The 24,212-nt window shown below is 39.7% G+C and overlaps 1 protein-coding gene across 6 annotated transcripts in view; it reads left to right on the top strand.

Annotated features, from left to right (window-relative positions):
* The window catches only part of LOC125455412 (WD repeat-containing protein 7), a 626,944-nt gene that overhangs the window by 44,229 nt on the left and 558,503 nt on the right, over positions 1-24,212 (top strand). For 5 of the 6 annotated variants that reach the window (XM_059649557.1, XM_048537354.2, XM_048537344.2 and 2 more), the window contains exons 3-8: positions 3,410-3,516; positions 6,965-7,043; positions 10,023-10,197; positions 20,158-20,234; positions 21,492-21,611; positions 21,781-21,926. In XM_059649557.1, coding sequence (XP_059505540.1) covers positions 3,410-3,516; positions 6,965-7,043; positions 10,023-10,197; positions 20,158-20,234; positions 21,492-21,611; positions 21,781-21,926 — 704 coding nt within the window. Of the gene's footprint in view, positions 1-3,409; positions 3,517-6,964; positions 7,044-10,022; positions 10,198-20,157; positions 20,235-21,491; positions 21,612-21,780; positions 21,927-24,212 lie in introns of those variants that run through there. The other variant, XM_048537363.2, reaches the window with a different exon arrangement.

Raw genomic sequence — 24,212 nt, 5'->3', positions numbered from 1 at the left:
GGCTCACCAAGCCTATGCAGGAATTTATCTTAATATGTAGCATTTAAGTTAAGTAGACCTAATTTAAGCATATGTGGTTTTCTGTGACAATCCTACAAATAGACAACTGAAGTCACTGATTACTATCATGGTGGCCTCATTGCTGGTATTTCCCACTGACAGCCTTTTGTTTCTGCCTTTTCTTTGATCTTCCGCAGCCCTTGTTGCCTTTCTATCATCCTGAATACTTCTCTGCTTTGTCTTTGTGTTTTTCTTTTCCTGTGATGGCTTACTGATGGATGAAAGAATGTACAGTTATTATGTCTGAGGTGATGATGGTTAGGTAAAATATAGTCCATTTTAAATGCTCAAGATTGTATCTTTATTTTGCTGCCAATCATTTCACTTTTAAGCCTGTTTCAATGCTTTTGTACTTCTATCCAGTGATCAGACCAGAGATTCCACCCTCCTAACCTTCTCCTCTCTTAAATCTGTCCATAAATCAACTTTTAAAATGAAAGTATTCCTTCAAAAGTGTTACAGTTAAGAAATAAACTAGCTCCCTGCCTTTCAGTTTGTCTTTGACAGTTGGCCCTCCCTCTTGTCTTGGTATTAAAAATAGAATCACAATCTTGTGTTAAATTATTAGCATTTTCCCTTTCCTAGTCAGCAAATGACAGATGAAATAATTAAATGGTACTAAAAGTCTACTTTTTAAATTGGTGCAGCACGAAGTAGGAAAAGATAATTTCCCTCACCTTCAAGCCCTTGATACTGGCTGCCTGTTTCGGCTGAGAGGTTAATAAGGACAGGTAGGAATGTTGTCATTAGATCAGGCTGGAGAAACCTAGTGGTCTACTCTTACTCCTAATCTGTATGCTTGCTTGTATGTTCTTTTCCCTCTTTTTAATAAGTTTGATAAAGTTCACAAAGTGCAAAATGAAAACAGAACGACATGTAATGACATGGTCTGCACAGCCAACTCGGTTCCACCTACGATGATCCCTGTTATCAGCTTTTCCTTCTTCCAAGCTTACCATTATCCAGCCGCCTTATCCTGAATTGGTTTTCTCTCTCTGGAATCCATATCCACTATTGTGTGTTTCTCACCTCCTGATACACGCGTGCACAAGCGCGCGCACGCACGCACATGTCATCTGTGTTTACCATTGTTGCCTATCTGCTGTCTGTTCTGAAGAAGGATCGTTGGATCCAAAATGTTAACTGTGCTTTCTCTTGGCATATGCTGCCAGACCTGCTGAATTTCTCCAGCTATTTTTGTTTTTGTTTCAGATTTCCAGCATCCATAGATTTTTGTTTTATGTTATTGTAGTAATGAACATAATGTATTGTATTGTTTAATCAGTGTGCAATTCCAACACATTCATCTTTCTAAGATAACAAAGTGTGCAGCTGGATGAACACAGCAGGCCAAGGAGCATCTCAGGAGCACAGAAGCAGACGTGCTGTGTTCATCCAGCTACACACTTGGATTCTCCAGCATCTGCAGTTCCTATTATCTCTGATCACATTCATCTTTCTAACATATATATGGATTCTGAAGAAAAAATCAAAATAAATATTGGTCAAGTTAATTTTGCCAAGGCTTTTTGAAATTTGTTTGAGCTTTTCCAATTGTTTTAAAGTTAATACTATGCAGGAAAAGAGGCAATAATGTAAGCCACCTTATTCAATTAGTACATGTGTCTGAATTTTTAGTGACTGACAAAGAGGTGGTGTCTAGTCTGTTAAAATTCCATCAGTTTTTGAACATTAAATTGGAGATTGAGAAAGAATGGCACACTGTATGCATTGGGCATTTGAGACCCAGGAAAACATTAAAACTAGGCAGTAACTTCAGGCAAATTCAGTTACTCAGCCCAGCACTCAGATCCAAAATATCCTGTCGGAGATGTGACACTCCATCATATCCAAGTCAAAAGCAATGATGTGCTAGGGCGGTCTCACACTGCATTAAAAGTGTTGCATGCGGTTCCACTTGTATTATAATTTGAAATTGAACTTTCCACAGAAAATTAGGGCTTAATTATTTCAGATTGACTACTGTCCCCCACACCTCCCTCTTACCCACGCTGCACTTCCTACGACACCCCCAACCCCAACCACTCGATTCCCATATTTCCTATAAACCTTCCCTCTCTCAAATTAAAGCCATGCCCCCTAATATTTGACATTTCCACATTGCGTGGAAAAATATTCTGACTGTCCATCCTATTCATGCCTCTCATCATTTTATATTTTTTATCAGGTCACCCCTCAGCTTTGATGCTCCAGTAAAAGCAATCAAGTTTGCCCTATTTCTCCTTTATATCTAACAAGTTCCAATCCAGGTGACATCTTTTATACCCACTCCTAGGCCTTCATGCCCTTCCTAGACCATAAAGGACAGACTCAGATTAAGGGCAGCCCATTTACGACTGTGAAAAGAAGGAACTTCTTTGCTGGAAGGGTGTTGAATCTTTGGATTTTTTTCTTCTTGGGGGGGTTGGGGGGAGAGGTAAGGGCTGTGAGGACTTAGCCATTGAGAATGTCACAAATCACACAGCAGGTTATAGTCCAAAAGGCTTATTTGGAATCACAAGCTTTCAGTCCCAAGTCCGAAACAGGCAGCTCCACATCATTGTTGAGAATGTGCAAGATAGAGATTATTGGATATCTAAATATTGAAAACGTCCAAAAGAGATGTGATAGTGCTGAGAAATGTTCTTCAAGTAAAAGACCAACCAGGAACTCATTGATGGAAATGGTTCAAAGAGCTGATGGCCTACTCCTGCTCCAATTTTTTTATGTTCCTATGTTGTTGTTCTCTGTTCTCACCTCTCATCTTTTTCTCTCTCTCACTTGCTTGCACTCACTCTCCCCCACCCCCACCTTGTCTCTTCTCATCTCCGTTTTGCTCCATTCCTGTTCATTTTTGCAGAGACTCAGTTAAAGTGAAACGATTTAACAGACAATCAGGCAAATTTCTTCATTTATTTCAATTTTTAAGAGCTTAAAAATTACCAGGTGTTTCTATCAGTTAACTAAAATAGTTTTGCTAAACATTATTTAAAGTAAAATGCACCAGAAGGGTCATATAAATATTGGAAATTTTGAATGTTATGTGTTTCTTGAAATCTAGTTATGTGGTTCAGATAACATTTGAAGAACAGGCTGGAAGAGTGACTAAGAGATTGTTTGTTTCAGTTCATTATAACAAAACACAAGTAAAAATTCTTAGTTTGGAAAAACAGCTTAAAGTTATTAGAAGTTTAATCTTTACATATTACAAACTTTATCATCAAAAAAAATGACCGTTAATGGAGTTGATAAATACCCAAAACAAGTCTATATCAAAGAAGAACTTATTGGCTGCTGCAGAAACTGTTCACTAAAACAATTTTTTAAAAAATGTTGTATGTATAATTAGATCATTCCTCGGGCCTTGCTGTTTGGCCACACATCATCCATCACTTGCCTTTCTAAAGCTAATGCCAGCAGTGACAAGCAGTACGTCGTCAGTGCATCTGAAAGTGGGTGAGTAAGGTAGAAAAATGGGAACTGTGGTGTTTTTGGTACATTCTGCATAATAACAATTTCCTCAGGAAATCCTGTCTTTGGTCCATTAGTTATTTCAAGTCTTTTTAGTAAATGTATTCAATAAGAATTGACAATGAGTAAAATAATTTAATACTGGAATTCAAAATGACTAGGGAAACTCTGCAAACTGGATGTATTTTGTTAGACGGTTTTCAAGATCCTCCAAGATTTGTATCATGATGGAGAATGATTTGCTTTGAAGGAAAATGTGCAGGTTTTGTGATGGTTTGAAATTTCTAACTGCTGTTAGGTTGAGTACACTTGTGCACTTTTTAAATTATGAGGCTAGTGACATTGTTATTTAATTTTAGAAGGTTCCACAGTGTTCAGTTAAGACAGCTTCAATAATCTGTTGGTATATGACCTTCTATTAAAATAAACACCATGCATAAATTTTAAAACAAAAGACCACTAATACCGTATCATCATAAATGGGAAAGCAATGTTTTTGGCTTTTATAACAAGAGGATAATATGTTAATTGACAAAGCTTGTGTTCTGAAAGGGCTAGGAACAGCACCATCGTGACACCTATAATCACTTTTTAAGTTGTCTTTATTTGTTTTAAACATAGCTGGTTTTCTAATAGCTGAAGAATTTTCTTTTCAGCCCTGGAGAGATTAGAGGTGAATATCAAATAAAAGCTTGGTTGGTGTTCAGGAAATAAATAAGATTTGAAAGTTTAGAATTGTTCCATTCAGAAAAGGGAATCAAAGATAGTGCAATAGAAGTTTTCAAGATTCTGAAGAAAACTGATGAAGCTACTACATTCAAAATGTTCACATTGCGAAGGTTTCAGACCAGAAAATACCAGTTTTAAATAATGATACGTAAGTGGCTTGCTTTGATACAAAATTGGTTTGGTCATAGTCAAAGGGTAATTATGGAGGGGTGCATCTCTGACTCGAGGTCTATGATCACTGGTGTTCCACAAGGCTCAGTGCTGGGACCTCTATTGATTGAAATGTATTACGAAAATTTGGACGAAAGTGTAGGTGGTCTGGTTAGTAAGTTTTAGACAACACAATAGTTGGTGAAGTTGTGGATACTGAAGAAGTTTGTCAAAGGATATAGCAGGATCTAGATCAGTTAGAAAGTTGGGCGGAGAAATGTTTAGTCTAGACAAGTGTGAGGTGATGAATTTTGGGAGGTCAAATGCTAAAAGAAAGCATACAATAAAAGGCAGGGCCCTGAGGAGGATTAGTTATAGAAGGATCTTTGGGTAGAAGTCCATAGTTCCCTGAAAGTGGCAGCACACAAGTGGAAAAGATGGTAACAAAGTTTTAAGGAATACTTTCCTTCAACGGTCGCGGCATTGAGTAGAAAAGTTGAAAAGTCACATTGCAGCTGTATTAAAACTTTAATTAGGTCACATTTAGAGTATTGTGTGGAGTACTGGTTGCCACGCAGTAGGAAGTATGTGGAGGCTTTGCAGAGAGTGCAAAAGAGATTTACCAGGATGTTGCCTGGATTAGAGTGTATTGGCTATAAGGAGAGAATGGACAAACTTGGAATGTTTACATGAGCATTGGTGGCTGAGGGGCAACCTGGCATAAAGATATAAAATTATAAGAGGCATGGATAGAGTGGATAGCTGTAGCCTTTTTTTGCCTGGATGGAAATGTCAAATATTAGTGGGCATAGGTTTAAAGTGAGAAGGGGAAAGTTTGAAGGAAACATGAGGCAAGTTTTTACACAGAGGATGGTAGGAGAAGAGCAACATTTGAGAGCCATTTAGACAAACACATGAACAGGCATGGAATAGAAGGATATGGACTATATGCAGGTAGATAGAATTAGCTTAGAATGGCCTAGCGTCTGTCATTGAGGAAACATGCTAAGGAAGAAATAGTAGGATCTTTAGAAAAGCTAAATACAATCGAATAGAGCTAACATAGCTTTGTGAAAGGGAAACTATTTTTGACAAATTGCGTGTGTTCTTTGAGAGTATAAAATTGACAGTGATAAAAGGGAACTGGGTTATGTAATGCATTTGGATTTCCAGAAGCCATTGGATAGGATGCCTAATTAAAGGATATTGCATTGGATAGGAGCTCTCACTATAGGGAGTATTATCACGGATTGAGGATTGATTAACATCCAGAAGATAATCCGAATTAATGGACCTTTGTCAGATTGGAAAGACAACTGGTGGACTAGAACAAGGATCACTCCTAAGACTTCAATTATTTTCCATGTATGTTAGGGAATTAGATGAGGGGCAGAATGTAATGTCTCCAAGTTTGATAAGATATAGGTGGTTGGGCAAGGAGTGATGAGGACATAAAGAATCTACAAGAGATATAGACAGGTTGAGTGAGTGGGCGGAAACTTGGCCGATGGAGTTTAACATCAGAACGTACGAGCTCATGCACTTTGGGAAGAATCAGTAGCAGTCTATTATTTAAATAGAGAGAGACTCTTAAAAGTGTGCACCACAAAAGGATCTGGTGTTGTACATGAAAAATAAACATTAACGTGTAGATGCAGCAAAACTGAAGAATGGAAATGAAATTTTGGCCTTTTATTGTTATAGGTTTGGAGTTTAAAAATGGGAAAGCCTTTTTACAACTGCACGGGGTGTCATTGAGACCACAGGTAGAGTGCCGGTGTACAGTTTTAGTCCCCATATTTTAAAAATATATTTACAATAGATTTGTTAGGCTGTTTCAGGGGTGAAGGGATTGATTTATCAAGAACCCTGAAACAGATTGCGCCTTTGTTCACTAGAGTTTAGAATGAAACATGGACTTAATGAAACATACAAGATTTTTGATGGCTTAACATGGTAGTTGTTGAGACAATGTTCTCATTAGTGGGAGAGTCTTAAACTGGGGTTACAGAATAATGGGACACCCATTTGAATCAGTTATGGAAAGGAATTTCTTCTCCTGAGAGAAGTGAGGGGATGCTGGTTCACTGAAAATATTTAAAGATGAGCTAGCTAAGTTTTTAAAATGTTGAAATTTGGAGGCCATGCTGCACGAAAGAGGAATTGAGGCTGTAGGCAGATCAATCATGATCTTATGGAAAGGTGGAGCAACTTGAGGGGAGCATTGTCGACTCCAGCTCCTCCTCCTTGCAGGTGAGGAAGAACATTCAGACTAATCCCGCTCATACATATCTTGATAATTTAAACCACAGGCCCTTCCAAATCAATTCAGTTGAAACAATTTGCCTACATAAACAGAATCATCACGTAAATCCTGATCACATCACCTCTATGCCTGCATTTGAATTCAAAGTTTCCATGTTTGATTTTGTCTTGGAAACTAAAATAATTAGCCAAGATTTTTCTCTGTTGATGTATGTTCTACTTTACATAAAACCTTATGATTATATATACAGCATCTATACATTTGCTCATACAAAAATAATTCTTGCAGGGAAATGTGTCTTTGGGATGTGAATGATGGTCGATGCATCGAATTTACTAAACTGGCATGCACTCATACTGGCATTCAGGTGAGTATAGTGATAATGATGGAACCCAATTACTTGCTTTGAAAATGTCTTGAATGTGAAGTAGTTGTCTGCTATTTATGTATGTTTTGTGTTGCAATGAAACATAATTTGCTCCCTCGATGTAAAACTGATTGATTGCATTGCTCTAAATTCAGGTCTTGTGTGATTTGGTGTAAATGGTGTAAACTATTCAGGAGTATTGTCTCACATACAAAAGTTTAACAGCATGGTTATAATTTTAGTGTCATTCATAGTCATACAACCTGAAAGCAGAAACTCTAGTCCAACTCATCCGTGTTGACCAGATATCCCAATCTGACCTAGTCCCAGCATTTGGCCATATTCCTCTCAACTCTTCCAATTCTCTTTCCCACTCAAATGCTTTTTAAACATGATTGTACCAGCCTCCACTACCACCTCTGGCCACTAATTCCATACATGCACCACCACCTGCATGAAAAAGTTACCCCTCAGTTCCTTTTTAAATCTTTCCCCCCTCAACTTAAACCCACGCCCTCTAGTTTTGGACTTGCCCATCCTTGCGGGGAGAAAAGACTTTGGCTATTCGCCCTATCCATGCCTCCCATGATTTTATAAACCTCAACAAGCTCAGCCCTCAGCTTCTAACACTCCAGGTCAAAAATGCCCCAGCCTATACAGCCTCTTTGTATAGCTCAAACCCTCCAGTCCCGGTAACATCCTTGTATATTTTTTCTGCACTTTCTATAGATCATCTTTCCAATAGTGGGGCAACCAGAATTGTATGTAGTATTCTCAAAGTGGCCTCCCCAGTGTCCTATATGGTTGCAACATGACAACCCTGCTCCTATACTCAATGTTCTAGCCAATAAAGGCAAGTGTGCCAAATGCTGCCATCACCACCAAATCTACCTGTGATGTCACTTTCAAGAAAGTATGCACATGCATCCCTCGGTGTCTTTGTTCAGCAACACTCCTCAGGGCCTTGTCATTAATTGTATAAGTCCTGCCCTGGTTCACTTTAGCAAAATGCAGTGCCTCGCATTTTTCTAAATTATCTCTTTCTACGACGTCGCGGCCCATTAGGCCACCAGATCAAGGTCCCAAGGCCCTTGTACTCGAGATCATCATCTTCATTGTCCACTACACCACCTATTTTTTTTTGTCATCTGCAAACTTACTGTCCATACCTATTATATTCCATTCAAATCATTAATATAAGTAACCAAAAACAATGGACCCAGCACTGATCCTTGTGGCACGCTATTGGTCACAGGCCTCCAGTCCAAAAAATAATCCTCTACCACCACCCTTTGTCTCCTACCTTCAAGCCTGTTTTGTATCTAATTGGCTAGATCACCCTGGATCCTGTATGATCTAACCTTACTAACCAGTCTATCATGCAGAACCTTGTCAAATGCTTTGCTTTAGCCCATATAGACAACATTCACCAATCTGCCATCATCATTCTTCATTGTCAGCTCTTCAAAAAAACTCAACCAAGTTAGTGAGACACGATTTCCCATGCACCAAGACATGTTGATTATCCTTACTCAGTCCCTGCCTTTCTAAAGGCATGTAAATCCTGTCTCTCAGAATCCCCTCCAACAAGTTCGCCACCAGTGATGTAACGCTCACTGGTCTGTAGTTTCCTGACTGCTCCTTGCAGCTTTTCTTAAATAATGGCACCACATTAAACGATCTCCAGACATCAGGCGTCTCACCCGTGGCTGTCAGTGATATAAATGTCACAGCTAGAGGCCCGGCAACCTCTTTTCCCAGCTTCTCACAGTACAGGGAAACACCTGATCAGGTCACAGGAATTTAGGAATGTCGAGAATGGTAAATCCAGTAATCTTTGAGAAAATTTGAAGTTATTAATATTAAATAATTTACTGGTCTGCATGGAGCTTTGCACATGGATATAAACAAGTACAAGTGAGACTTGGAATCATGCAGTCATCTTGGTACAGAAGGAGACTATTCAGTCCTTTGTGAGATTGAATGTACATGGATTCATCAGATATTGAGAAGGTTGGCTACATGGGAAATCTGATCTAGATACATTGAAATAGATGATTTTCCTTTCTGGAATATGGACGTTGCCGACAAGACCAGCATTTGTTGCTCATCACAAATTGTCCTTGAGCTGAGTGGCTTGCTGAGCAATTTAAGGGAGGAGTTGACAGCCCATCTAATTGCTGTGGGTCTAAAGTTATTACCAGCAATGTTTTTGTAAAATTGATAGTTTTGTGACAGAGACTTCCTTTACCCTTCCAAACTGCTGCTCGCACTGCTGTCTTGAGGGTCATTCGGCATGTTCAATGAATGCTGGACCAGGCGGTGATGCCCACGTATGAATGAAAACAGTATGTGGCAAGGCTATGAAGGATTTGGACACAAGAATTTTTAAATCCAGGTGGAAGATTTCACGACCCATTGTGTTGCAGAAAAGTGAAACTTTCTTCCTAATAATAACTTTTATGTCCAGACAGTTATATTTTTCAAGACTGATCAATTGATTTTTGTCATAAGTACGAACACATGATGGAACAAACACAGGAAAATTGAGTTGAGGTTGGCCATTTTCAGTTGAATGGGGTTCAGCTTCAAGAATTGACTGGCTTATTTGATACCCACTCTACACGTAGCAACATTGACGTGAAAGGATAAACATTTGATGGAGATGATTCAGTTGTATGCACAGAAATGAGAGGGCACTAAGTGAGGGCAGTTCTGTTGATTGAGGAGAAAAAGAATAAAGAGTTGAAGTGGAGGAAGATGCCTTGATCATCAATGTCAAAGACTGCCGATTATCACAGTCTTGCACAAGGTTAAGGCCATGGTGGTACAGAAATCTGATTAAAGTGACTTTGAACTCAGATTTGGTTGAAAAATAGGCTCTGATTTGGGCGGTAAAATCTTATGGCAGAGGTTTAGAAAAGAGAGCTCAATATGTAGCATTTCATTTTCCCATTCTAATTATGTATTAAAAAATAGTTCTATCAGTTCAGTGTTGGAACTCAACGCGAAGGAAGACTGCTATGCTACGGACATTATCCAGAAATCCTTGTAGTCGATGCCGTTAGCCTGGAAGTCCTTTATTCTTTGGTGTCCAAGATTTCTCCTGACTGGATTAGTTCAGTGAGCGTTATACGTTCACTGAGAACGCAAGGTGAGGAATACATTTTGTTAATATGCTTTGTGTTTTCCTCATATGACTACAAACTGTAATAGAATTATATGCTTTTCAGTCATTTCAAGCAGTAAAAGTCAGTTACTTTAATTGTGTGGCAAATATATTGGACTTCTTGGTAGCCTTCTTCGAAAAGGTGTTGGCCATTAAAACAACTATTGTAAAATGATAGGAGATTTTGTGGAATGAAATTGCAAAGAATACCATCAGGTTTAACAATTTTGGCTTTACTGGCTTTTTTTTAGCATGACTGTGAAGTTAGATTATTTCTTGAGTAGGAAATGCTACATTTTAAAATGTTTCATCAGAAAAAGAGCTAAAGTGATTTGAAACCTTAACTATGAAAGTGAGAAAAGGCTAGCTGAAAAGTTATTTATTTACACGTTTCAATAATTTTCAAATAATTGAGGAAGGACAGCACAAAGAGAAGACAGTTCATTGCAGTAGTGTCTTGGGCCATCCATCTCTTTCCTATAGTGATGGAATTACTTTTTGTCGTCTTCGTGTTCGTCATTGTCATCTTCTTTCCGACTCAAAGTAGTCTACCTACTTGTCTGAGATGAGATGCCATTCTTCCCATTTTCAAGTTGTCCAATGTTGATCTCTCCTCTTCTTCTTGTTCCTCAAATCGTCCCTCCATAATGTCTCTTAAAGTCTGTTTCTTTTTCAAGTGTGACTTTTCCTAACTATGTTCATCAAATTCCTTTGTTCATTCACTCCCCACAGCACTGTATCATTTTTAGTTTTTCAATCCAGCAGTTCCTTTTCATTTTTCTCCAAACCCATGTTTGAAGATGTTTTGCAAATTAGGTGTCCTTTTCCACTAAGGTCACAACTACCCAAAATCAACATTAGAAAATCTAGGTAGATTTTTGAGCTTTTCTAGTTTGCAACATCTGTTCTTACCGAAGATGGTCTCGGGGCTGTTGTGGCAGAGAGGAAGTGACCCTACCTCAAAGCCAAAAGGCCTCAGTTCAACTCTAACCTGCTCCAGCGTGTATCATAACATCTGAAAAGTTTGTCTACAGATCGGTGAAGATATTTAGGCAGGTTAATAGGATACTTAAGGCATATGAGACACTTGTTTTCATCAGATGAGGTGTATTCTGTCAGAGCAGAGAGCTTATGTTAGAACTATATAGATGTTTGGTAAGGCCACAGCTGGAGCACTGTAATACCATAATATTGGAAGTATGTGATTGCACTGAAGTGGGTGCAAGGAAATTCAGAATGTACCTGAGATGGAGCATTTTGGTTTTGAAGAGAGGCTGGATAAACCCAAGTTGTTTTCCTTGGAGTGGAGAAAGTGGAGGGAAGACCCGATTTAGGGTATATTAGATTAAGAGGGTGGATAGAAAATAGCACTGGGGGCAAATCCTGAAATGAAAGGTGGGTGGAGCTTTGGAATGCATTGCCTGGGAGGGTATTTGAAGTGGGAATCCTCAACCTTTTAATAAATGCTTGGATTAACACTTGAAGTGTTATAACATTTGTGTTTCTGGGTCTAGTGCAAGAAAGTGGATCTAAGGTAGGTAAGGCGGTATTTTTGGCAGTGCAGACTTAGTGAACTAAGGACCTTTTCTGTATTGTATGATTCTATGATTCTGGGAAACTTGATTTTTAAAAACCATCTATCAAGAATGACCTTTCCCATTGTGACCTTGTGACCTTGTTTTTGTTTTGTTGCTGCACCTTACATCCACAAATGTTATTCTTCCCAAATATTTCAATTTTTGCCCCATTCTGGTTTGCTGACTTGTACAATAATATGGATATTTCATGTTGATTTTGAGATATACATGACTTTGTTTTTGACAGTATATGAAGACTGCTTTTTATTGTGCACTGAAATGAGAAAAGAATGGTTTTATAAACTAAGGATGGCTGCGGAATTGCTACTGGTTTGAAATAATTGTGGTTATTCTTTGTACACAAAGTAACTAACTTGACACCCATTATAAACATAAATAATTGAGCTGCTTATGAACCAGTAATTGAAATGTAGTTTATAGATTATCTGGAGCTGAAGGGTTGTGTATAGATGGAGCTTTAGTTGACAAAAGAAGCCAATCGGGCTATGGTTGAGTAACCAGTATTGATGACAAAGGCCTTCTGGCTGCCAACAATTTTTGTGATTGGTTGTCAGAAAACTGAACATTGTTGCTGTGAATAAGATATGGAGAAGCCTTCATACCACCAGTTTAGGTACACTCTCTCTGTTCTTTGCAGAAAGCTTGAAGAAAACTAATTCATCATTCCTTCAGCAGTTGCTTTAAGTGTCACTGTTAATTGATATCAGAGACCTATTGTAAGTGAATCAGTCACCGTATGCCTTTTGCAAACCAGTAGAACCATCTGGAGAAGGACAACCTTCAGCACAAAAAAAATCAGAAGAATCGTCTTAGTAACCTTTGAACAGGAACAACTAAACTGCTTTCCACCTGCCCTTAACTCATTGTGTGCGTGTGTGTGGGCCGGGGTGGTTGGTGGTGGTAAGGAGTTAAGAGTTCTAACTGGTAAAAATATATGTTCAGTCTTCTTTAATTGTTTACATTGCAAACTGCAAGCAGGAATAGGCGATTCAGCCCTTCAAGCCCACTCTGCTGTTCAATACAATCATGGTTGATCTAATCTTGGCCTCCACTCTACTTTGCTGTCAGCTCTCCATAGCTTTCAACCAGTTGCTATTTAAAATCTGTCTACTTCCTCCTCAAATTTATTCAGTGTCCAGATAACCACTGCACTCTGAGGTGGTGAATTCCACAGATGCAAGAGTCTTTGAGAGCAATAATTCCTCCTCATCTCTGTTTAAATTCTTCCAACCTCTCACCTCTACCTATGACTTCATTCTGTTTTTCCCCAGAAGGGGAGCCATCCACTCTGCAATCACTTTATTTATCCCTGAAACGTCTGTGCCTCAATTAGGTAACTCATTCTTCTAATATCCTGAAAGTTGCAAGGTCCAAAATATTCAATCTTGCCTCATAAGATGAGCCTTTCATCTCTGAACTAACTCCAGTGCACCTTCTCTGAACTAACTCCAGTGCAATTGCATTTTTCCTCAAGTAAGAGGACCAAGCCTGCCTGTAGTACTTAAGATACAATGTCACCAATGCCTGAGACAATTGCAACAACAATTCCTTACCTTTTTACACTCCTTTCCTCAGCAAAAAATGGCAAAATTTCATTTGCCCTCCTTATTATCAGTTGTACCCGCATATGAGCTTTATGCGAGTCATGCATGAGGATACCTGATCCTTCTGCAATGAAGCATTTTGAACTTTTTCTCCATGTGGATAAGTTGCTTTTTTTATTCTTCTGATCAAAATGGATAAACTTGCACATACAGTCTTTTTGATGTGGATCTCAACACAACCCTCAATACATTGTGGAAAGACAAATCGGGGAGGACTTATACACTTAATGGTAAGGTCCTGGGGAATGTTGCTGAACAAAGAGACTTTGGAGTGCAGGTTCATAATTCCTTGGAAGTGGAATCCCAGGTAGACACAGTAGTGAAGAAGGCTATTGGTATGTTTGCGTTGTCGGTCACTGCATTGTGTATGGGAGTTGGGAGGTCATGTTGAGACTGTTCAGGACATTGGTTAGGCCATTTTTGGAATACTGTGTGCAATTCTGGTCTCCCTGCTATTGGAAAGATGTTGTGAAGCTTCAAGGGATTCAGAAAAGATTTACAAGGATGTTGCCAGGTTTGGAGGGTTTGAGCTGTAGGGAAAAGCTGAATAAGCTGGGGCTATTTTCTCTGGAGCGTCAGAGGCTGATGGGTGACATTGTACAGGTTTATAAAACCATGAGAGGCATGGATAGGGTGAATAGACAAGTCTTCTTCCTGGTGGAATGGAGGTCCAAACTGGAGGGCATATGTTTTTAAGGTGAGAGGGGAAAGATTTAAAAGGGCCCTAAGGGTTAGCTTTTTCATGCAGAGTGTGATGCGTGTATGGAATGAACTGCCAACAGAAGCGGTGAAGGCTGGTACAATTACAACTTATAGAAGACGTCTGGATGGGTATGTGAGTAAGAAGGATTTAGAGGGCTCTGGGCCAAACACTGGCAAATGGGACAAGATTAATTAGAATATCTGTTTGGTATGGACAACGTGGACCGAAGGCTCTATTCCATGCTGTACAGGTCAATGACTCTGCTGCTTATATCTCGCTGTTTTAGTATTTATGGCCAAGTGAAATCCTTGTCAACATTTCTCTCTGTACCTACTTTGATCATTTCAGTTGTTTCATATTTTGCAAATAGTTACAAGAGCATAAGACAGGACCAGAAATTAGGCCTCTCAGCCCATCGAGTCTGCTCCGCCATTCACTCATGTTTCTCAACCCCATTTTCCCATTTTTCTCCCTCTAACCCTTGATCCCCTTGACAATCAAGAACCTGTCTATTTCCATCTTAAATATACTCAATGACCTGGCCTCCACACCATTCCAAGGAAATGAATGCCATCACTTTTCATTGCTTTTTGGTTGAAGAGGATTGTCCTTATCTCCATTCTAAAGGGTCTTCCCTTTACTCTAAGGCTGTACCCTGGGTCCTAGTCTGTCTTGCCAATGGGAATATCTTCCTAACGTTAACCCCATCCAAGCCATTCAATATTCTAAGTTTTTTAGTTAGATTTCCCCTGTCATCCTTCTAAACTCCATCGAGCACAGACCCAGAGTCTTCAAACGTTCCTCATATGTTAAGACTTTCATTCCTGGGATCATTTTCATGAACGTCCTCTGGACCCACTCCAGGGCCAGTGCATCTTTCCTGAGGTATGGGGCCCAAAATCACACTCGATACTCCAAATTTGGTCTGACCAGAGCTTTATAAAAGCATGGATGCACTTTTGAGACTTTATATTCTCGTCCTCTTGAAATAAATCCCAAAATTGTATTTGCCTTCCTAACTACTGACTCAACCTGCAAGTTTACCTTGAGAGAATCCTGGACTAGAATTCCCAAATCTCTTTGCACTTCAGACTTCTGAATTTTCTCCCCATTAAGAAAATAGCCTGTGCCTCTATTCTTCCTACCAAAGTGCATGACCTCACACATTCCCATATTGAATTTCATCTGATACTTCTTTACCCACACTCCTAACCTGTCAAAGTCCTTCTGCAGCCTCCCCACCTCCTCAATTCTACCTGTCCCTCTAACTATCATTAGAGGGACATCTGCAAACTTAGCCAGAATGCCCTCAGTTCCTTTTACCTAGATCATTCATGTATAAAGTGAAAAGTTGTGGTCCCAACACTGATCTTTGTCGAACACCACTTGTCACTGGCTGCCATTCTGAGAAGGACCCTCTTATCCCCACTCTCTGCTTTCTGCTGGAGCGCCAATCTTGTATCCATGCTGGTACCTTGCCTCGAACACCATGGGCCCTTAGCTGACTCAGCAGCCTCCTGTGCCGCATTTTGTCAAAGGCCATCCAACAGATGATGACATCCATTGGTTCTCCTCTGTCTAACCTGCTGGTTACCTCCTGAAACAATTCTAACAGATTTGTCAAGCATGATCTCCCCTTGATGAAACCATGCTGACTTTGCCCTAGTTTACCATGCACTTCCAAGTATTCAAAATCTCATCCTCCACAACCGCCTCTAAAATGTTACCGACAAATGAGATCAAGCTAAGTAGTCTGTAATTTCCTGTCTTTTGCCATCCTCCCTTCTCAAATATGGGTGTTATATTTACGATTTTTATTTTCCAGTCCTCTGGGACCCTCCCTGTCTCCAGTGATTCCTGAAAGATCACTGTTACCCCCACTATTTCTTCAGCTGTCTCCTTCAGAACTCTGGGGTGTAGTCAATCTGGTCCAGGTGATTCATCCACCTTCGGACCTTCCAATTTTTTTTTTCCAGCATTGGTGGTGGCCACTGTACTCCCCTCTGGCCCCCACTGACACTTCTGAATTTTTGGGATATTACTTGTGCCTTGCACTATGAAGACAGATGCAGAATTCTTATTCAATTCCTCAGCCATTTTTGTTGCCCATTACTATTTCTCCAGTGTCATTTTCCAGTAGCCAAATGTCTACTTTTGCCTCTCTTTTTTTCCCTTTTTTATGTATCTGAAGAAACTCTTGCAATCTTCTTTTGTCTTATTGGCCAGCTTACCCTTATTTTTAATCTTCTCCCTCCTTACTTCTTTTCTCGTTGTCCTCTGTTGGTCTTTGTAGACTTTGAAATGCTCTGGTTTCCCACTGCCCTTGGCTGCATTATATGCTTTCTCTTTTGCTTTTACATTGTCCCTAACTTCCTTTGTCAGCCATGGTTGCCTCACCTTCCCTTTAGTATGCTTCCTTTTTTCTATGGATGAATTTTTGCTACATCGTTGCTCTGGGCCCAGTGACCCTTCCTCAGAACTGAAACGTCAACTTTGTTTTCTCCTTCGCAGATGCTGAGCTTTTCCAGCAACTTAGTTTTTGTTCCTAATTTACAGCATCCGCAGTTCTTTTGGTTTTTATTTTGCTGTGTCAATATGCTTTTACCTTTTTTTTTCTTATTTCATCAGGGTTTGTTAATGAAATACTTTCTTTACCATCTTTTGCTGTTGATTTGCATCCTGTATACTGCTTGCTACTAATCTCCTTTGCTTTTGCATACATAAGATCCCAGACTGAAATCTGTTTTGATAGATTGTATTTGTTTTTTTTTGCGTGGTGGTTTTCAATTGCAACATAAGCATATTTTAACAATGAAAGAGGATTATTACACAGAAGAAATAAAGATAAAATTGAATAAGCCGAGCTACGTACATATAATATGTTTGAAACTTTCAAAATACACAATAAAAAAGTCAAATAACCCTTCTGTTTCTAAGCTTTGGGTATCTCCCAATCAAAAGAAAGAACTCAATACCTGACAAGCTAAATGGAAGTCTAATGTACAATTATTTACTTTGTTCGCTTGTAAAATTCTCGTACTGTAAACAAAAACATATCATCATAGAATCCTGACAGTGTGGAAACAGGCCCTTCAACCCAACAAGTCCACACTGACCCTTGGAGCATCCCACCAAGACCAATCGCCCATAACCCACCTAAGTTACACATCCCTGAACACTACAAACAATTTAGCATGGCCAGTCCACCTCGCCTGCACATCTTTGGACAGTGGGAGAAAACCAGAGCACCTGAGGGATAGGATTTATGACCATCTGGAAGAGCATGGCTTGATTAAATACAGTCAACACGGCTTTGTGAGGGGCAGGTCATGCCTGGTAGGATGTGACTAGGAAAGTTGATAGGGGTCGAGCTGTGGATGTGGTGTATATGGACTTCAGCAAGGCATTTGATTAGGTCAGGAGGAATGGGATACAGGGGAACTTAGCTGTCTGGATACAGAATTGGGTGGCCAACAGAAGACAGCAAGTGGTAGTAGAAGGAAAATATTCTGCCTGGAAGTCAGTGGTGAGTGGTGTTCCACAGGGCTCTGTCCTTGGGCCTCTACTGTTTGTAATTTTTATTAATGACTTGGATGAGGGGATTGAGGGATGGGTCAGCAAGTTTGCAGACGACACGAAGATTGGAGGTGTCGTTGACAGTGTAGAGGGCTGTTGTAGGCTGCAGTGGGACATTGACAGGATGCAGAGATGGGCTGAGAGGTGGCAAATGGAGTTCAACCTGGATAAATGCAAGGTGATGCATTTTGGAAGGTTGAATTTGAAAGCTGAGTACAGGATTAAGGATAGGATTCTTGGCAGTGTGGAGGAACAGAGGGATCTTGGTGTGTAGATACATAGATCCCTTAAAATGGCCACCCAAGTGGACAGGGTTGTCAAGAAAGCATATGGTGTTTTGGCTTTCATTAACAGGGGGATTGAGTTTAAGAGTCGTGAGATCTTGTTGCAGCTCTATAAAACTTTGGTTAGACTGCACTTGGAATACTGCGTCCAGTTCTGGTCGCCATATTATAGGAAAGATGTGGATGCTTTGGAGAGGGTTCAGAGGAGGTTTACCAGGATGCTGCCTGGACTGGAGGGCTTGTCTTATGAAGAGAGGTTGACTGAGCTCGGACTCTTTTCATTGGAGAAAAGGAGGAGGAGAGGGGACCTAATTGAGGTATACAAGATAATGAGAGGCATAGATAGAGTTGATAGCCAGAGACTATTTCCCAGGGCAGAAAAGGCTAACACGAGAGGTCATAGTTTTAAGCTGGTTGGAGGAAAGTATAGAGGGGATGTCGGAGGCGGGTTCTTTACACAGAGAGTTGTGAGAGCATGGAATGTGTTGCCAGCAGCAGTTGTGGAAGCAAGGTCATTGTGGACATTTAAGAGACTGCTGAACATGCTTATGGTCACAGAAATTTGAGGGTGCATACATGAGGATCAATGGTCGGCACAGCATTGTGGGCTGAAGGGCCTGTTCTGTGCTCTACTGTTTTATGTTCTATGTTCTGGAGGAAGCCCACACACACATGGGGAGAATGTATGAATTCCACACAGACTGTCGCCCAAGGGTGGAATTGAACCTGGGTCCCTGGCATGGTGAGGCAGCAGTGCTAACTACTGAGCCACTGTCAGACCAGGCAGCATCAGAGGAGCAGGAAAGTTGATGTTACGGGTTGTGACCCTTCTTCTTCTGAAGAAGGATCCTGACCCAAAACTTCAACTTCCCTGCTCCTCTGATGCTGCCTGACCGACTGTGTTTTCTCTGACTCCAGCATTGGCTGTTGTTACCATCTCTGAGCCTTTGCCAGAATGTGTTTTGAGAGGAAACATCATGGCAACAGAAATACTTACAAGTTAATCATAAACTCACTTCAGAAAATAATCTGATGTTTTCAGATTCAAACATCAAACTTAAAAAAATTATTAAAATACATATAAATCTTACACCATTCATCACAAATAAAAAGTTTGTTTTATTCATCTCTGTTAAGTATGAAAAAAAATCACAATTTATGTAAATTTACTATAAAGTGTTTCCAATCACTTTCCATGAAGTTGGGTAAATGGACCTTGAGACGTGTGTAAACTTGTAGTAGGAGTAAGCAGGCATCTCATAAGCAGTTGGGTTTGTAAGGTGCACAAGGACTGCATGTGGGAGTAACTGATGATGCTTAGGATAAGATTATGTCTCGTTTAGGAAAACAAAACGTGTACCATTGCTATAAGTCTGAAGGCATGCATTTTGAAGCCAGATGGGATAGTAACAGCAGGCCTTTGTGATAATCCTATAGTTATGTCATTATCATTGAGACTAGCTTTTTACATTAATTTTCACTTATTAATTGAATTTAAGTTCCGCAGCTTCTGTGGTGGAGTTTAAACTTTCACTTCTCGTTAATCAAAGCAACTAGATTACTAGTCCACTAACAAAACATCATCTATAATTCTGTTTTCTTAATCATCAAAATTGTTCAGGACTGCTCCTGAATTCTGTAAATAGATAGGAGAACTAGAATTACTCTTAGTGAATTGAATCAACCTCTGTATTTCAAATATAATCATTTCTCGCCAACTCTGGAAAATTATATTCTTTCTGTGGAATGAGTCTTATTGGCAATTGATATTCCATTCTCTGTTTATACTGTGCAGTGGAAATAGAGTACTGGTAGAAATAACAAAGTAATTGTGTGTATTTAAAGTATGTAATGTGTTATGATTTTGAGATTTTGTGTTTTTTGAATGATAACATTTTCCATTGTCACGGTCCAATAGATTAGCAACACCAAAATATGACCTTCATAAGGCTGCGAGCTCACCCATTGGATGATTATATTGTTGCTTATGACAGAGTGCCCCTGGAAGTGACACGATGATATGTGGCAACATGAGTTCTCTTCTGTCTTTTTACGACATAACTGGCTTTAGAGACAGCTCAACAGTTGTAATAGGGTATTATGCAAATCATTGCCACATGCATTATATTTCATTGAACTGTTTGTGGCTGAATGATCATTTTTCTTTTTGAAATTTTTAGAGGACACAGTGATAGCAGTTTCAGTGACTGGGATTTTGAAGGTGTGGATTATTACTGCTGAAATCAATCGAATGCAGGTATGATTTTACACATTTGGATAGTAGTTTTCTAAGCGAGCAAATTCTGTAATCGTTAGTTTCATGGACAGATTTCCCATGCATCATGAACTGTAATGTTAATGCAGCCCTCACATTATTCAAAAACCAGTAGGAATCATACTCATTAGACCAGAATGGTGAATTTTTGGATTCTAACCCTTTCCTCCTTATCTAAATATTATTCAGTTTTCAAGTGTGTACACTTTATTTGAGATGTCTTTTGTTCACTGCTTTTATTCTACCTTCTATATCATGTTTTCCCTCTAGTTACCTGCAATGTTACTTCTGATATGACCAAGCAATGCGTAGTTGCATTTTGTGAGAGATTTTGTAGTTCACAGAGGCCTCTTGCCTTGGCTTACATTATGCCCTCAACCTTAAATAAGCACTTGTCACCTTTTAATATGGTCCAGCGTGGACTTTGGACTTCTGTTTTGGTGTTTGCATACATGTAAAATTACAGGCACAGAGTTGCAGATTACTACCACCCTCTGGATGAAGAAGTTTCTCCTTGCATCCTTGCCGTAAATTTATGCTCCCTGGTGATTGATCCCTCCATCAAGGGAAAAGTTCCTTCCTATCCACAGCAACTTATCTAATTATCTGGGATCTCCTTAAAAACCCTTGCAATGCATTCAACTGAGGCAAGGTCAGGACTAGAAAGCTACCACAGGTACTAGGTTGAATTCCTCAGTTAGGTAAGGTTCATACCTAAAGCAGGAAATTGCTGGAAAAACTCAGCAGGTTTGGCAGCCTCTGGGGGGGTAAAAAAAGAAAGGTTAATGTTTCAGGTCCAGTTCTGAAGAAGGGTCACTGGATCAGAAGTGCATACTTTGCTTTCTCTCTGTAGATGGTAAGTAGACTAGCAGAGTTTTTCCAGCAATCTTGATTTATTTATGGTTTCCAGCATCCATGGTTCTTCCTTTTAAGGTTCAGATTTCTTGAGAATATTGGTGTTGTTGCTGTTTTAGGAGTGTCATCCTAAGAGATCATAAATTAGAATTAGACCCTGATAAAAATTATGGGATTACTTTATATGCTTATTATTTCAGCGGTGTTATTAAAGAAAAAAATTGTGCTGATAATAATAGATGTTTGACTGCTGCTCTTGATTTCATTAACTTGGATTGTTGATCATTACACTTCCTTTCTTGTAATTCATTACAATACTCTAAATCTAAGTGAGAACAACATGAAGTGCACCAACATCGTTCTTGTACTTTTTCTACTTTATAGGATACCGAGCCAGTGTTTGAAGAGGAATCCAAACCCATTTACTGCCTGAACTGCCAAAGCATTTCATTTTGCACGTATACACAGCGATGTCTGCTGGTAGTTTGCTCCAAATATTGGCGGGTAAGACATTTTCATGTACCAATTTATGATTTCAATGAAGGAGCAGAAGTTTGAAATCAAATTTTTAAAATGTAAAACTGTAATATTAAAATTTAACAATTCATTCAGATGTTACAGCTTTGCACTTAATTGTCTTATGCTGTTATGTTTCTTTTGCCACTTTTTTCAGGTATTCGATGCTGGAGACTTTTCTCTGTTATGCTCGGTATCCAGTGATAATGACCAGTCTTGGACTGGGGGTGAATTTGTAAATGCTGACAAGGTTGTTGTTTGGACAGAAGATGGGAGTAGCTTCACTTACCAGTTACCACCAAGGTACACTCAAACTTAAAAATGTTGTTTAAATGTTTGTTTTTTTTTGTTATTGTTTTGCGTCACACGCTTCTCACTTCAGGGCAGTGTGTGTGAATACAATTCACGACTGATGTGTACAACTTATTAGGTTGACAGAAAATATTAGCATTCCAATTAATGAAATACGTAAATTGATTTGATAAAGCAGAGACAAAGTGTGTTTCATGACTTTAAATTCAGTTCTATTTTCAAACAATGCGTTAAAGTTTCGGAAGTTAACCAGGAAGGTCCTAAAGAAAGAGCTAAGAAGAGCCAGGAGGGGACATGAGAAATCTTTGGCATGTAGGATCAAGGAAAACCCTAAAGCGTTTTATAGGTATGTCAGGAATAAAAGAATGACTAGCATAAGATTAGGGCCAGTCAAGGACAATCGTGGGATGTTGTGCTTGGAGTCCGAAGAGATAGGAGAGGCGCTGAATGAATATTTTTTTGCCAGTATTCACACAGGAATAAAACAATGTTGTCGAGGAGAACACAGAGATATAGGCTATTGGACTAGACAGGATTGAGATTCCTAAGGAGGAGGTGCTAGCAATTCTGGAAAGTGTGAAATAGATAAGTACCCTGGGCTGGATGGGATTTATCCTAGGATTCTCTGGGAAGCTAGGGACGAGATTGCGAGCCTGTGGCTTTGATATTTGTCATCATTGCCTATTAGAATAGTGCCAGAAGACTGGAGGATAGCAAATGTTGTCCCCTTGTTCAAGAAGGGGAGTAGTGATAACCCTGGTAATTATAGACCAGTGAGCCTTACTTCGAATGTGGGTAAAGTGTTGGGGAGGATTAGAAGAGATAGGAATAATTTGATTAGGGACATTCAACACGGTTTTGTGAAGTGTAGGTCGTGCCTCACAAATCTTATCGAGTTCTTTTGAGAAGGTGACCAAATAGATGAATGAGGGTAAAGCGGTTGATGTGGTGTATATGGATTTTAGTAAAGCGTTTGATAAGGTTCCCATGGTAGGCTATTGCAGAAGATACAGAGGCACGGGATTGTGGGTGATTTAGCGGTTTGGATCAGAAATTGGCTAGCTGTAAGAAAACAGAGGGTGGTGGTTGATGGGAAATGTTCATCCTAGAGTTCAGTTACTAATGGTGTATTGCAAGGATCTGTTTTGGGGCCCCTGCTGTTTGTCACTTCTAAAAATAACCTGGATGAGGACGTAGAAGGATGGGTTAGTAAATTTGGGCATGATGCTAAAGTCGCTGGAGTTGTGGATAGTGCGGATGGATGTTGCAGGTTACTGAGGGACATAGATAAACTGCAGAGCCGGGCTGAGAGGTGGCAAATGGAGATTAATGCGGAAAAGTGAGAGGTGATTCACTTTGGAAGGAGTAACAGGAATACAGAGTACGGGACTAATGGTAAGATTCTTGGTCGTGTAGATGAGCAGAGAGACCTTGGTGTCCATGTACATTGATCCCTGAAAGTTGCCACCCAGGTTGATGGGGTTGTTAAGAAGGCGTATGGTGTGTTAGGTTTTATTGGTAGAAGGATTGAATTTCAGAGCCATGAGATCATGTTGCAGCTGTACAAAACTCTGGTGCGGCCACACTTTGAGTATTGTGTATGGTTCTGGTCGCCACATTTATAGGAAGGATGTGGAAGCATTGGAAAGGGTGTAGAGGAGATTTACTAGGATGTTGCCTGGTATGGAGGGAAGGCCTTACAAGGAAAGGCTGAGGGACTTGAGGCAGTTTTCGTTAGAGAGAAGAAGGTTACGAGGCAACTTAATCGAGACATACCAGATGATCAGAGAATTAGGTAGGGTGGACAGTGAGAGCCTTTTTCTCCGGTGGTGATGGCTAGCACGAGGGGATGTAGCTTTAAATTGAGGGATGATAGATATAGGACAGATGTCAGAGATAGGTTCTTTACTTAGAGTAGTAAGGGTGTGGAATGCCCTGCTGCAACAGTAGTAGACTTGCCAACTTTAAGGGCATTTAAATGGTTATTGGATAAACATAAGGATGATGATGGAATAGTGTAGGTTAGATGGGCTTCAGATTGGTTTCACAGGTCAGCGCAACATCGAGGGCTGAAGGGCCTGTACTGCACTGTTATGTTCGTTGTTCTAATTGCCTGCTTTGATAGGTTCAGTTTTTGTTTTCTTAAAATAAAAATCAAAATGGTCTAAATAAGCAAGTCAGCTGCACCTGTGCAAAGAAAAACTGTTGGAATGTTTCAGATCTGTGGCCTTCGTTTTTATTTCAGGTTTCTAGCATCTAGAAAATTTTGTTTTTATT

The sequence above is a fragment of the Stegostoma tigrinum genome, chromosome 1, assembly GCF_030684315.1.
Source record: "Stegostoma tigrinum isolate sSteTig4 chromosome 1, sSteTig4.hap1, whole genome shotgun sequence".
NCBI classification, from domain to species: Eukaryota; Metazoa; Chordata; class Chondrichthyes; order Orectolobiformes; family Stegostomatidae; genus Stegostoma; species Stegostoma tigrinum.
Note: the sequence above shows the minus strand (reverse complement) of the source record. Positions and strands in the feature narration are given on the sequence as shown.